The sequence below is a fragment of the Rana temporaria genome, chromosome 1 (genome assembly GCF_905171775.1).
Source record: "Rana temporaria chromosome 1, aRanTem1.1, whole genome shotgun sequence".
NCBI lineage: Eukaryota > Metazoa > Chordata > Amphibia > Anura > Ranidae > Rana > Rana temporaria.
Window position 1 is genome coordinate 606,641,321 of NC_053489.1, and position 14,979 is coordinate 606,656,299.

General features: G+C 42.3%; 1 protein-coding gene across 3 annotated transcripts in view; it reads left to right on the forward strand.

Annotated features, from left to right (window-relative positions):
- KCNIP4 (potassium voltage-gated channel interacting protein 4) overlaps window positions 1-7,289 on the forward strand; it is an 894,954-nt gene extending 887,665 nt beyond the window's left edge. For all 3 annotated transcript variants that reach the window (XM_040335194.1, XM_040335193.1, XM_040335192.1), the window contains exon 8: window positions 6,864-7,289. In XM_040335194.1, the coding sequence (XP_040191128.1) occupies window positions 6,864-6,911 (48 nt within the window). In that variant the 3' untranslated portion in view covers window positions 6,912-7,289. The remainder of the gene's footprint in view (window positions 1-6,863) is intronic.
- Window positions 7,290-14,979: the final 7,690 nt, after the last annotated feature.

Genomic DNA, 14,979 nt, shown 5'->3' on the forward strand with positions numbered 1-14,979 from the left:
GGAATTCGATTTCATTCTATACAAAATAAAAATTTCAGAAGATGTTATATATAAAATATATATATATATCTCTATATATAGAGATAATATAACATATTTTTTCTGTTCTGTGCTATTGTTTTTCTATACTATTCTTTTCTATTTTTTTAGATTCTAATTTAATCTTTTCTATTCAAATTCAATTTCATTCTATACGAATTTTGAATTTCAGGAAATGGTTATATATAGTTTTGTTTTAAATGTGGTAGCATTATTTCGAATTTGATAGTGTTTTTCGAATTCGGTAGATTTGTTTTCGAATGCGTTAGAATTATTTCGAATGCGAAATGAATCCCGAAAACAAATGTAATGAATGCAACAAACTTAACTAACCGAATTTAATTAAATAACGAATCGAAACGAAACAAATTTTTTCATCCTGCACATGTCTAACAGTTATCCTTTGACAAAAAAAAGTTAGTCAACGTCATGGTCTGTTTCATCCTGTAATAAAAAGGACCCACCAAAAACACTTTATTTAAAAAAATCTTTGGACTTAGAGTTTGAAAAAGGAACTGAAGGTTTGCTGCTGTGCTGGTAACTTATAGGAACAAATAACAGAATAAAATAACTAGTTGTTTATAGTATGAAGACAGAAAATACCTTCTCAGCTGCTAATTTAAAACGATTTACAGTAATGAATGCTCAATTTAAAGAGGAATATTTCAGCATACCAATAACACTGTGTGTTGATTCTGATGAAAAAAGTATGCTAAATGGCAAAACATCAATGAGAATTTCTCAAATTTAATGTAGTGCAAAAGAAAAAGCTGTCACTTTTAGAATTATATTGTGAATTCAATATCAATAAAATGTGTGCAAGTCTGTGTGAGCTTATAAAACATCAAACACAAAGTTAACTTGTTGAGAGCCCAGGTTACAATGCAATGTGCTTCAAAGATCTCATACCCCAAACTTCATGTTTAAAGGACCACATAAGAAAAAGAAATAAGCCCTCTGACATGTTATTAGATGTGGTCACGGTGTTCTTGGAAACCTTTAAAGAACTTCAGATAGAAAATGTGACTCACTTTTGCTTACTAGTCTGCATATTTCCACACATCACTGAAATGTAAAATGTTTACTAAAATAGAACTGCAATGAAAACACAATGGACCTCATTTATCAAAGTGTCCTAAAAGAAGATTTATGTGGTTTTGTTGGACAGCCTATGAGTGTATTTTACCAGCCAAAAAATGTGTTTAGCTGTTCTTTTACTTTACTCATCTTTGCCACTTTGCATAACAGGGACCTGATCTGGCTACACATCAACAATGCGAGCTGTTTTCTAATTGGGCAGAGATTATTATACTGATGCATTGTCCAATAGGCAGCCTGGTGACACAGGATGCTGTAAAGCTTGTACTGGAAACAGTGGCACCATCTTACCCGCTGTGCAGTTTAAAACACAAGACTGGCTGATCAGAATTACAAATCCATTGGCATGTTGAACTGTTAAACATAATTGTAACTCAGCAGTGTATTAGCTGTTGGTCTGGACATCAGCCTTGAGGCAGCATTCAGAGTTCAGGCATGTCCAGAAAGTGAAATGTGTCCCTTTTTTACCCTAATGGAACACCTAAAATAATTTTCAGGCCCTACTAAAATCAATTCATTGGAAGTCAATGGGAAAAATGCCCCTTACATTGGTGGACAGAAGGAAGAATGCAACCTTACAGTGGTGATACAATGACACCCTTAAGCCTCATACACACAATCGGACTTCCAGAGGACTTTTCCATGATTTTGGGTATTGGGGCATTGGCCGTGAACTTGTTCTGCATACACACGGCACAACATTTTCAGCCAACATCACCAAACCGCGTGGTTTTTTCAGCTCTTTGCCACCACCCTTTGGGCAACTGCTATTGTTGTCTGATGTTTAGCATGGGTTCAGAGCATGGGTTTTAGTTGGACGATTTGCATACACACGATCGGATAAACTGACGTAACAAATGTATTGCCCAACAGTTGGTGAGCATAAACTGCTAACTTTTGTTGTTGTTAATTCAAACCAAAAATGGGGCATAAACAACGGTCGGATATCCGACACAACGCGTCCATCAGACAATTATGGCCATAAAATTGGATCGTGTGTATGAGGCTTTACAGATAGCTAAACATTTAATTGATGTCATGCTCCTGGCTTTGGCTCTACCCAAAATCCTTTGGTAATCTTCAGAGTTCATGATGCCTTGCACACATTCACATTGCTCCTGGGTCTCCTGCCATAGCGTTTCATTTCATTTAAATGTCAATGGATAGTTTGCGCTGACACTGATGCTCCCTGAGCCTGCAGGACAACTTGAATTTCTTTGGCACTTGTTTGGGGCTGCCTTATCACCATCAGGACTTTCCTGCGTTTGCAACCTCTCATCAATTTTCTCTTCATCCGCGCCAGAGAGATTAGCTACAGTGCCATGGGTTGCAAACTTCTTGATAATGTTGCGCACTGTGGACAAAGGCAAATCTAGATCACTGGAGGTGGACTTGTAACCTTGAGATTGTTGATATTTTTCCACAATTTTGGTTCTCAAGACCTCAGACAGTTCTCTTCTCCTCTTTCTGTTGTCCATGCTTAGTGTGGCACACACAGACACACAATGCAAAGACTAATGCCGCGTACACACCATCACTTTATGTGATGAAAAAAAACTACATTTTCTGTGAAGTAAAAAACAACGTTTTTGAAACTTCAATTTTCAAAAACGACGTTGCCTACACACCATCGTTTTTTCACAATGCTCTAGCAAAGCGAGGTTACGTTCACCACTTTTTTCCTTTGAAGCTGGCTTCATAACTATTGAAAAAATATCAGAAAGGCTTCATTTCCACTGGCATTTTTACAGCCACTGTTGTTAGCCTTTTTTACAGCTTAAAAACGCCTGTCCATGTTTATTTTGTAAATTAAAAAAAAAAAAAAAATGCTGCGGTCGCGTTTTTGAGCGTTTTTGAGCGTTTTTTAACGTCTGGCGTTTTTACAGCTCTACTCTGGAGCTTCAGAACGCCCTGGTCCCGTGTTTTTTTTACAGCTCAAAAACGTCTATGCCACTTGCAGCTCAAAAACGCCTATGTGGGAATGAAGCCATAGAATAACATGGACAGGCGTTTTTAAGCTGTAAAAAACGCTCAGAAACGTGGCTGTAAAAACGCCAGTGGAAATGAGGCCAAATAGTCGACGGATTATTCTGATCCTAGCGCTCAATGGAAAAATGAATGAAAGATTGTTTTACGCAGAAAAAAAGCAGCTATTATAATAAAATGGTACTAAAAAACAATGTATTATTAAATGATATTAACAAGACACTAACAGTGCTGGAATGAGCCTATAAATTGGCTTATGAGTCTAACACCCATATACTGCAAATGTTACTTGAGTAATTGTCTTTAGGACTATATATACAACGGTGGATACCCCTAGTAGATATATAACAAGGATTCCCACTCCTTATAGTCCCATTACTAATAGTCCATGCAATTCCTCAGATATCAATTCTCTTGTTAGAAGTAATCTCAAGGTGTAGGCACTAATCTGCTTGAATGCTGATAGAGTCTGATAGAGCTTACACAATAAAAAGATAAAATAAGCTTGTCATGGAGGCTGCTGCCTCTGCTCACTCAGAAATATGGCTCCAATGTTTAGACTCAAATTTCCTTTCGTAAGTCCCGGGTAGAAGCAAAGCCGCCTCACAAGCTGAATCGTCATGTAGTCACGCCCTGACACGTTTCGTGATAGGTCCACGTCTTCAGAGGGCGTGACTACACGTGTTGATATGTCTTATTTATACTGGGGAACTCTCCTTCAATTTCCTCCCCTCTCCCAGCCTCATTGGTCGCCCGCTGACATGTCCGTGGGGAACCTCCCCATCAGCTGGGCACCGTTCGTCTGAGTCTGCTTGACGTTACGTGTGCCGCTCACAGCTGATTGGCACGCGGCGGTCACGTGGTCGGAGAGAACGGAGTGCAGAGCTCCCGCCCCTCTGCTACGCTGGTTGGACGTACGTCGTCAGCCTCAGTAGGGATCCACCCACTCTGCTGCTCGTGCGTTCCAAAATTCACAAACCAGCCCTCGTTTTAGCTTCCGCTTATGTCGGCTGCTGTGTCTTATCAGCGAATGGATACTCCCGCTCCTGTCACTCGTATCTGATTAAGGAGCCGTGTATCCTTCCTTATTAACCCCTCAGGCCCAGTTACTCCTCTCGGATTGTCACTGGTCCTGGATAGGCAAGTTAAGGGACCATGTTTAATATCAAAAATGGCATTTCATTAAAAAAATCTATTTTTTAAAAAAATCACAAAAAATTTATAATTTTATAAAAACTGTTTTCTATATGTAAATATATATGTGTCGGTGATGTTATGTATAAGGCTGTCGCCCTATTACTGTGTGAGCAGACACTTGTATCAGCCGAAAACATTTAAACATTATATAGAAAAATGATAATAACATCCATCATAAATCTAGTTATTGTACAACCTCTAATATTTGTCCACAACAATTGTACATAACTTATTTTTAAAGGAGATAATGACAATGATTCTCCTAACAGTGATCATCATTACCATCTGGCTTGTGGAACTAGACCGTCCCCCACAGATGGAATGCAGTGGCTACTACTTACTTTTTTTGCTATTTTTAATTTAGTCTTTATTTCAGTTCATTTTCATTTTTACTGTATACCTTTGAATGATTCAGAGTGTTACTTCACTCTGGAACTGGTATGTCACCCCACTGATGGTTGTTACTTCTTTTATTGTCTTTTATTGACTTTTTGTTGACTTTCTAATGTCTATGCAGTGATGTACAGCATGATCAGTACATTGCAAGTAGTAGCCACTGCATTCCATCTGTGGGGGACGGTCTAGTTCCAGAAGCCAGATGGTAATGATGATCACTGTTAGGAGAATCATTATCATTATCTCCTTTAAAAATAAGTTATGTACAATTGTTGTGGACAAATATTAGAGGTTGTACAATAACTAGATTTATGATGGATGTTATTATCATTTTTCTATATAATGTTTAAATGTTTTCGGCTGATACAAGTGTCTGCTCACACAGTAATAGGGCGACAGAATTATACATAACATCACCGACACATATATATTTACATATAGAAAACAGTTTTTATAAAATTATAATTTTTTTAAAAAATTTATTTTTTTAAAGAAATGCCATTTTTGATATTAAACATGGTCCCTTAACTTGCCTATCCAGGACCAGTGACAATCCGAGAGGAGTAACTGGGCCTGAGGGGTTAATAAGGAAGGATACACGGCTCCTTAATCAGATACGAGTGACAGGAGCGGGAGTATCCATTCGCTGATAAGACACAGCAGCCGACATAAGCGGAAGCTAAAACGAGGGCTGGTTTGTGTCTTTGGAACGCACGAGCAGCAGAGTGGGTGGATCCCTACTGAGGCTGACGACGTACGTCCAACCAGCGTAGCAGAGGGGCGGGAGCTCTGCACTCCGTTCTCTCCGACCACGTGACTGCCGCGTGCCAATCAGCTGTGAGCGGCACACGTAACGTCAAGCAGACTCAGACGAACAGTGCCCAGCTGATGGGGAGGTTCCCCACGGACTTTCTGAGTAAGCAGAGGCAGCAGCCTCCATGACAAGCTTATTTTATCTTTTTATTGTGTAAGCATGAGCGGGTAGCAGGGGCTTTTTGTTTAAATAAAAAGGATTTTACACCATGCAAAGTTTCTTTTGCTTCCCTGCATGTCTGCCAAGCTACACAGATTAGAGCATACAGATCATCACCACCATACACCAGAGGAGGAGAGCCGATGTGTGATTACTACAAGTGGTTGTATCCAATGCTTTAAAGTACTACATTTTGGTGAGTACAAAATCTTAAGGGGGATATCACAGAGAGACTCTATCAGCATTCAAGCAGATTAGTGCCTACACCTTGAGATTACTTCTAGCAAGAGAATTGATATCTGAGGAATTGCATGGACTATTAGTAATGGGACTATAAGGAGTGGGAATCCTTGTTATATATCTACTAGGGGTATCCACCGTTGTATATATAGTCCTAAAGACAATTACTCAAGTAACATTTGCAGTATATGGGTGTTAGACTCATAAGCCAATTTATAGGCTCATTCCAGCGCTGTTAGTGTCTTGTTAATATCATTTAATAATACATTGTTTTTTGGCTTCATAACTAGCTTCTGGGCATGCGCAGGTGTAAAAACGTTGTTTTAAACGTCGTCTTTTGCTACACATGGTCAATTTCTGTTAAGTAAAAAACAACGTTTTGAAAAACGACACATAAAATTGAAGCATGCTTCAATTTTTTTTGGTCGTTTTTCACAAGACATAAAACAACGTTTTCCCCCACACACGGTCATTTAAAGTGACGTTTTTAAAAACGTCGTTTTTTTTCATCACATAAAGTGATGGTGTGTACGAGGCATTAGTGTACTTCTCTCCTTTTTATCTGCTTTCAGGTGTGATTTTTTTATTGCTGTTACTTGCCCCAGGTGGTTTAAAGGAGCATCACATGCTTGAAACAATCTTATTTATCCATCATTTTGAACGGGTGCCAAGAATTTTGACCAGCCCATTTTTGGAGTTTTGTGTGAAATTATGTCCAATTTGTTTTTTTTCCTCCCTTTTTTTGTTTTGTTCCAATACACACAAAGGGAATAAACATGTGTATAGCAAAACATGTGTTACTGCAATACTTTTCTGTGAGAAATACTTGATTTTCTGGAAAAATATCTGGGGTGTCAACAATTTCCACCATAACTGTATTTACAATAAGCCCGAATTCAGTATTAAATGTGTCGTTTCGATTCTCTCTTTCCAGGATGAAAACATCATGTGCTCAATGCAACTGTTTGAGAACGTGATCTAGCACAAAGCGCAAGCTCTAAAGAACAGACATTTTAACTATTTTGGACAATAATTTGAAGCTGCGATTTCCATGGTATCATCAATAGACTGTTCAGCTTCATACAAAGTCATATCTTATGCAAAGTAGCTTTTATATGATGCCTTCCAGAATAATCAGGTTCCATAGTGTTCAGGATTTATTTTCATGCTTTATATGTTCAACAATTTAAAGGTATTGTTTGACATTCTGCTCTTCTTGGGTTACAGTCTTAGGCCAATCAATGTCAGCATTTTCTTATTCCATTGTTACTTATTGTTCATATGCTTATTTATTTCTTATTGGTAGATTTTATTTATTTTGGTTATGAAATTAAAATATAGGTCTCTCTATCCATGACAATTATTCTATTTCTTGTTTCTTTAATGCTCAGATACTTGATGTACATTCTTTATTTGCTTCACTTTCCTAATAACCTTTATAACCGCTTTTCTCTTACAAGGTATTTCATTTGATATTTACCATACATTCACCGCAGCACACATGTTTCAAATTAGTGATGGAGTCACCTGCATTGAGTGTTTGGTGCTTTATAAACATGCCTCTATTGTATTATACACTCACCGGCCACTATTAGGTGCACCCTGCTAGCACCGGGTTGGACCCCCTTTTGCCTTCAGAACTGTGACATAGATTCAACAAGGTGTTGGAAACATTCCTCAGAGATTTTGGTCCGTAGTGACATGATAGCATCACGCAGTTGCTGCAGATTTGTTGGATGCACATCCGTGATGTGAATCTCCCATTCCACCACATCCCAAAGGTGCTCTATTAGATTGAGATCTGGTGACTGTGGTGTCTATTGGAGTACAGTAAACTCATTGTCATGTTGAAGAAACCAGCAGTGAGATGATTTGAGCTTTGTGACATGGTGCATTATCCTGCTGGAAGGATAGATGATGGGGACACTGTAGTCATAAAGGGATAGACATGGTCAGCAACAGGGGTCAAGTCCTGGGGAAAAAAGTGTGGGAACTCCCACCCAAGATCCACTCATATGCATAATTACTAAAATGCATGTTTTTTTTTTTCAATTTACTGTACCTTAGTATTTGTTTGTTACTGGCCGCTTTCTGTATATGGATTTATCGGATAGTGTGCAGTTATTCCGTCACTTACTCGATGACGCGATGTCTCCTGGGAGCTTTTGTCATTGTTCCCAGGAGACATTGCGGAGGTCTGCCTCGAGTTATCGTGGGATTTAGAAAGAAGCAAGTTCTTTCTAAATCCCGCGATAACTTGCGGCAGACCTCCGCAATGTCTCTATACAGGAAGCAGCCAGTAACATAAAGGATTACTAAGGTTCGCCTGCCCCTGACAGTGACTCGAGCTGGGCATCGCCGCTTAATAAAGGATTGGCTCAGGCGGCTCGGCTGCTCTTGTCATGCAAAGGGACTGAGTTCCTGCTGTGAAAAAAGTGCAGGAACTCCGTTCCCACGTGTTCCCGCAGGACTTGGGCCCTGGTCAGCAACAATACTCAGGTAGGTCGTGGCATTTAAATGATGCTCATTTGGTACTAAGGGGCCCTAAGTGTGCCAAATTTGGTAGGGGGAACCTCCTTAATGGGGACCCAGAGAGGAATAAAAACATTTCAAGGGATCTAACCGGTTCACACTCCACAAAAAAATGGATGCTTTGTTATGGATGCTATTCTGCTGCCAAAAAAATTATCCTTCTGTAGGCTCTATATTTAAAAAACAAATTACAGAAATAAAGCAAAAACTGAACACTCTGCTCACACGCTACTAAAATGGACGCTTTGTTCTATTCTGCTGCCAAAAATGATCCTTCAATGGTCTCAATAGATTGCATTTTACAGAAAGAAAACAAAAACAGTTCAATCTAAAATTTATAGCGAGTGTACACAAATAACGATAACATTTTTTACAAAATGAACATCCCGATCTAAAAAAGATGTTTCGCCACCACTAAGAGAATGGAAGTGTTTGTGATATTGAAAGATGAGAGAAATAAAACCAGGAAATAATGCACACGACAAAGGGCTCCTTCATGAAGTTTCATTTTTTATGGGTACTTTGCATTGATTTCCAAACAACATTTGCAGATCTTGTGTGTCTATACTGCTTGGACCTTAGACCAATTCTCAACATTTTTTTTTCGGTCAATGCCCACGTTAAAATTATGCAAAATCTCGAGGCACCATATTCTAAAATGTGAAAAACAAACCCAATAGTTTTATATAACACAGCAACATTCACACACATGGGATACCCAATGTTACAGGTGATGTGTTTTTCCAAAGCAAATACGCCTTTACACATTGGTACTGACTAGTACTCTGGTGTTTCTCTTCTCCCTCAGTTTTCCTCCATCTCTCAGATAACGGGACCCCAGTGCTGACAGAGGTGGGCAGGGGAGGGATAAACAAGGATGATGTGCTGGTATTCGACACCCTCTTTTTTCATCTGATGACATAATTGGTTGTTGGGATGCTGGCGGCTGGAAGGTTGCAATGGTGCACAATGAAAACCTGTGGCTTTGTGTAACTAAAAGGCAGGATTGATCCACCCACTTGCTTGTATGCAAATTTGGGGCATTGGGGCAATATTTGGGCTTTTGCCTAGGCACACCTGAAGACACCCCAGGGTGCACCCTGGTTGAAAAAAGCTGCCTTAAAAGTACGGTGACCCCCAAAAGCTTGTCCTGAAAATGTAATTGTTAGTGCAAATTATGATGGACAGTACTAAACTGTTAGGCTTATAGTTTAAATCCAAATGTATTCCTTTATAAACTTGGTGTGTTGCCTATTATTACCATCTGTATGTCCCATATTTGTTGCCAGTCGTCTTGCTCTTAATGTACGGTAGTTATAAAGCTTACTGTAGTTTTTTTTTATAAAAATAACAAACATGCCTATACTTACCTCATCTGTGCAATGGTTTTGCACAGAGCAACCCTGATCCTCTTCTTCTGTAGTCCCCACTAGCGCTCCAGGCCCCTCCTCTTCATCGGGTGCCCCCAGGGAGACCTGTGCATGCTCGCTCCTGACCCCCGCTGCTGCTTCCATTGACACAGACAGCAGGACTCGATCCCGCTCCCATGTCACAGATTTGATTGACAGCAGTGGGAGCCACTGCACTCGTGCACATTACTGGATCGGATGGGCTCAGATAAGAAAAGGGGGGATCTGCTGTACAGAAGGTTTTTCACCTTTATGCATAGAATGCATTAAGGTAAAAAACCTTAAAGTGGTTGTAAAGCCTAAACATTTATTACCTTAATGCATTCCTTACATTAAGGTAAAAAATGTTTTTAGGTTTCAGCATCCCCCTCACCCCCCTCCTTTTACTTAGCTGAGCCCTCATTCGATCCAGCGTCGTGCATGCCTGGTGCTCTTTTCTCCCCTCAATTCCGGGTCGCTGGCTTTGCTGTGCCCTTTGCTGTCAATCCATACCAGTGACGAGGGAGCGGGGGGCAGGGCCGCTGCCTGTGTCAATGGACGCAGCAGCGGGGCTCGGGTGCAAACACGTACCAGTGCCCCAATGGGAAGCGGCTTCCTATGAGGGCACTGGACAGAGAGGAGGGGCCAACAGGGACCCAAAAAGAGGAGGTTCACAAGTGCTTTGTGCAATTCCATTATATTCCAAATATAGGGATATTTGTTATTAAATAAATAAAAAAAACCTTCACAATTACTTTAAGACTTTAGAACCACTTTAAAGAAAAGCCTAGTTCAGAACCCCAAAACCTTTTAATAGTGCCCAAACCCCCCCCCCCCCACCCCCCCTTAATGCTCAACTGAGTCTGATTTCGATCCAGCCCTATACACGTCTGCAGCAGCTCTTCTCCCCTCTCCCTGCTTTCACAGGCTTGGCTTAGAGCATTGGGAGCCATTGGCTCCAGCTGCTGTCAGTCCATAGCTGTGAGCATAGCCCCAGGGGCAGGGCCTAGTCCCACTGTCATTGCGTTATTGTCAATTAAGATTTTCATATCGATGTATCAATTTAAAAGTGACAGCGCACCCAACCAGCTATAGTGACATTTCTTTGGGTATTGATGTATTTAAACACATTTCAGAGTGTTGCTTTCTCTGACAGTCACAATTCTTTTCACTGTGTCATTTAATAGTCACCAAATGCAGACTTTTTTTACACAATCGACAAAGACAGTGAGGCTCCGGATCGAGCATGCACAAGTGCCCCATAGCAGGCAAGGGGAGGAGCCAAGAGTGCAGACGGGGGACCTGAGAGGAGGAGGATCAGGGCTGCTCTATGCAAAACCATTGCACAGAGCAGATAAGTATAACGTTTGTTATTTTAATGAAAAAAAAATAAAGCTTTACAGTCACTTTAAGAAGCAAGAGATTTAAAAAAACATTTTTTACAATTATATTGGAGACTAGAGAAAGGCTTAATACTAAAGTATAGATTGTGAGGGAAGGAAAAGGGAAAATTTATTATCAATACTTACCGTAATTTTCCTTTCCTGATGGACTCCATGGCAGCCTACGTGTGGGTTAATCCCGCCTCCTCTCCAATGCTATAGGACCCCATACCCATAAAAGTCAGCTCACCTATCAGTACTGTGTTCCGTAACTAGCCGACTCTTGGACCCCTTATTAACCTTTAGGGTGGGAACTCCGTCTGCCGTGGAGTCCATCAGGAAAGGAAAATTACGGTAAGTATTGATAATAAATTTTCCCATTTCCTGACTGACTCCATGGCAGCCTACGTGTGGGAAATAACTAGCCAAACCACACGGGTGGGTATGATGAACAGAAAAAAATTCAATTTGACCCGTCAACCAACAGGATTTACAAATACAAAATCACAGAAGATAGCGAAGCAGGCTCACTACAAAAGTGACATAAGGTCTTAATGGAGGCCATAGGGCCATTTCACAGATAACATCTGGAGCAATGTGCTGGACTGCTGCCCATTAAACCACCATACTCCTGGTGGAAAGTGCCTTCACTGGCTCCGGAGGAGCCAAGCCCTCGACTCTACAAGCTTGTTGGATGGACTGAACGATTCAGGCCGCAATCATTCTTGACAGAGGCTCAGCCTCCCTAAATACCTAATTCATGCCCATTTCCTTAGAGCTTATGAGAATGAAAAAAAACAGACTTAAAGCGCACCCAAACCGGACAGGGGTGCAGAACTGACCCTCGAGGAAAAAAGAATCCAGCCTGAGAGGATGAGGCACCTGTTCCCAAAAGCTGAGCTAGCTCAGGAGGGAAAATAAAATCAAAGCTTGTGCGGCCAATAAGGAGCTACTAACATCACTTAGATCGCTTCCGCATGAGGTCTTTTTAGGAACGTGAGGATGAATGCGAGTGGTCAGAAGGCGTATGCCCTCTTGGAACCCAATCGATTTGTCAGGACATCCATACCGGAGGCCTTAACTGTACGGCCCTGAGTGAAATCCCTCTTAAGCTTGAAGTTGCCAGTGAAGAGAATAGATCCACTTCGGAATTGACTTCCCAGGAACAGGATCCACTTGAATGTCTGCACATGAATAGACCACTTGTTGGTGTTTAACCGAATACGCGTCAGGAAGTCCGCTTGGACAATCTGGGCTCCGGGGATGCAAGCCGCTGAAATGCTGGACAGGTTCTTCTGGTCCCAAGACAGAATGGGCTTGACCTCCCCCCGAGTGCTCCCTCAAACTCTTCATATAGGAGATCGCCGTGGTGTCGACCATTCTTAATGAAACTGACTCCCCCTTATGGAGACGGGAGAAGGACTGAAGGGCACCCTATGCTGCCTGAGGCTCCAGAACGATCTAGCTCGGGATGAGAAGAAGCATAGCCAATTTGTCTTGGAGCAGGATCCATTCTGCAGAGGGCTCTCAAACCGGAACTGCTGGCATCAGTCGTGACCATGACCCATGAGATGGGGCAATTACGCCGGTTTAGAACTGAAGCCACCAGAAGAGGTTGCCCCTCATCCTCGATACGTGAAAAGGTTGACTGTTGCCCCTTGGTTTCCATTGCTGTCGACAACCTAGCTGGAAAGAAGGGCGTACGTCTGCAGGGACCACTTGACCATAGGGATCGTGGAGCCCATTGGGCCGATAATCTTTGATACCATGAGGTCTTCAGCCATGAAGAGAAATTTAATTCTCCTCTGGAAAAAACGAGATCTTCCCCACTGGGAGTGGGATGGTGCCTTCCACTATAGAAAAAACAAAGCTGGGCTCCAAAGTACAGCGGGCGCTGGACTAGTTCTAGGTGGCTCTTTCACTGATCTAGGAGCCATCCACAGCTGGCCAAGGTGGAGACTACCTTCTCCCTGTGAACCAGCAGCTACCCTTTGTCTTGGGACAGCAACAGGAGGTTGAAGTAGTGAAAGGACGTACGTTCTGATGAGAGCCACTATGGCCAGATGAATTCTAGAGAAGACTTGGGTGGGGTTGACAGCCCAAAAGGAAGGAAGATGATATGTAGATGTTATCGTCCAACTTGCAACCGGAGGTATTTGAGAAACTCCTTCGCCACCAGAACATGGAGGTAAGTATTTTAAGTCGATTAAGAATAGCCAGACGGAGTCTACATTTGACCCTTCATACTACATATACTTGTTTAGGTAAGCTAAGACTGTCACTGGTCGCCATAAACCTTTTCTCTTGTGCTACGAGATAGGGGGGGGGGGTATACCCCCTGGGAATTTCCGTCCCTTGGGACATGTACCACTGCTCCCTGCGACTTCAATGATTTAAGTCCACACAGATGTGCCAGAAGTTCCAGCCAGGCCTTTAAGGGTGAGCTTCTCCCGAGCGTTCAGAACCTTCCATACTAGAAATTCCGATCAAACAGACGCCTAACCTTGGGGAAGACGTAAGTATAAGGCCCACTAGCCGTGACCGAGGCTTGAGTATGGAGACATATGTTCTCTGTCCAGGTTTCCAAAGCCTTAGCCATAGCTGTTAGCGCCAGGTCAGGTCAACAGCCATCCCATAGATTTTCTTGGGTCTTGGCTTATTCTTCTCTCCAGCCCGTCCTGAAGGACGCAGGATCTTCTAAAAGAATGGTAACCCATTTAGCCAACCGTATTAATGCTGCAACTATGGGGGGAGTGTTCCCAGAGACTTCACTTCTGTCATGAAGGGGTATACTCTGGAAATGTTTTTTTTTTTTTTTTGATGAAGCAGTTTTCATGTCCACCATAGTCCACTCCGATGATATCCTTTAACTCCGTAAGAATCTTAAAGAACCTCTTCGCTTAGCCGGGGGTGGAAGGGTCCACCCACCTAAGGGTCTCCTTAACCATCCTGACTAGTGGGGGAGCCAAAGAGCCATCAAGGCCGCTGACACTTTACATCACCTTCCAGCTCGCTGACCGAAGAATCCGGAGAAGCAGCGTAGGGCTGTAAGGATCCAAATCCTTTGGGCCGCATCAGCCAAGGAGCCATGTAGAATGGTGGACTGGCTCCGTGTGTGGGATGTATCCCATTTCTTTAGGGATTGATCTACCACATATTTCACCAGAGACTTTTCATACTTCATAGTTTCCAGTCTCTATTTCCCTCAACCGCCTGGGCATCACATTGGTCACATAAGGACTTGCCCTCCGGGACTCGTGTCCCATATCCCCAGCAGGCTCTGCGTTCAGAGCGGCTGTCACGGCAGTGGGTAAGGTGAATGGAGGAGGAATGGAGCGTCTCCTCTATTTGGAGGAGGAATGCAACGTCTCCTCTAGTTGGAGGAGGAATGCAACGTCTCCTCTAGTTGGAGGAGAAATGCAACGTCTCCTCTAGTTGGAGGAGAAATGCAACGTCTCCTCTAGTTGGAGGAGGAATGCAACGTCTCCTTCCAGTTGCAGGAGGAATGCCACGTCTCCTTCCAGTTGCAGGAGGAATGCCACGTCTCCTTCCAGTTGCAGGAGGAATGCTACGTCTCCTTCCAGTTGCAGGAGGAATGCTACGTCTCCTTCCAGTTGCAGGAGGAATGCTGCGTCTCCTTCCAGTTGCAGGAGGAATGCTGCGTCTCCTAGATGTAGGAGGAATGCTACCTCTCCTAGATGCAGGAGGAATGCGACCTCTCCTAGTTGCAGGAGGAATGCGACTTCTC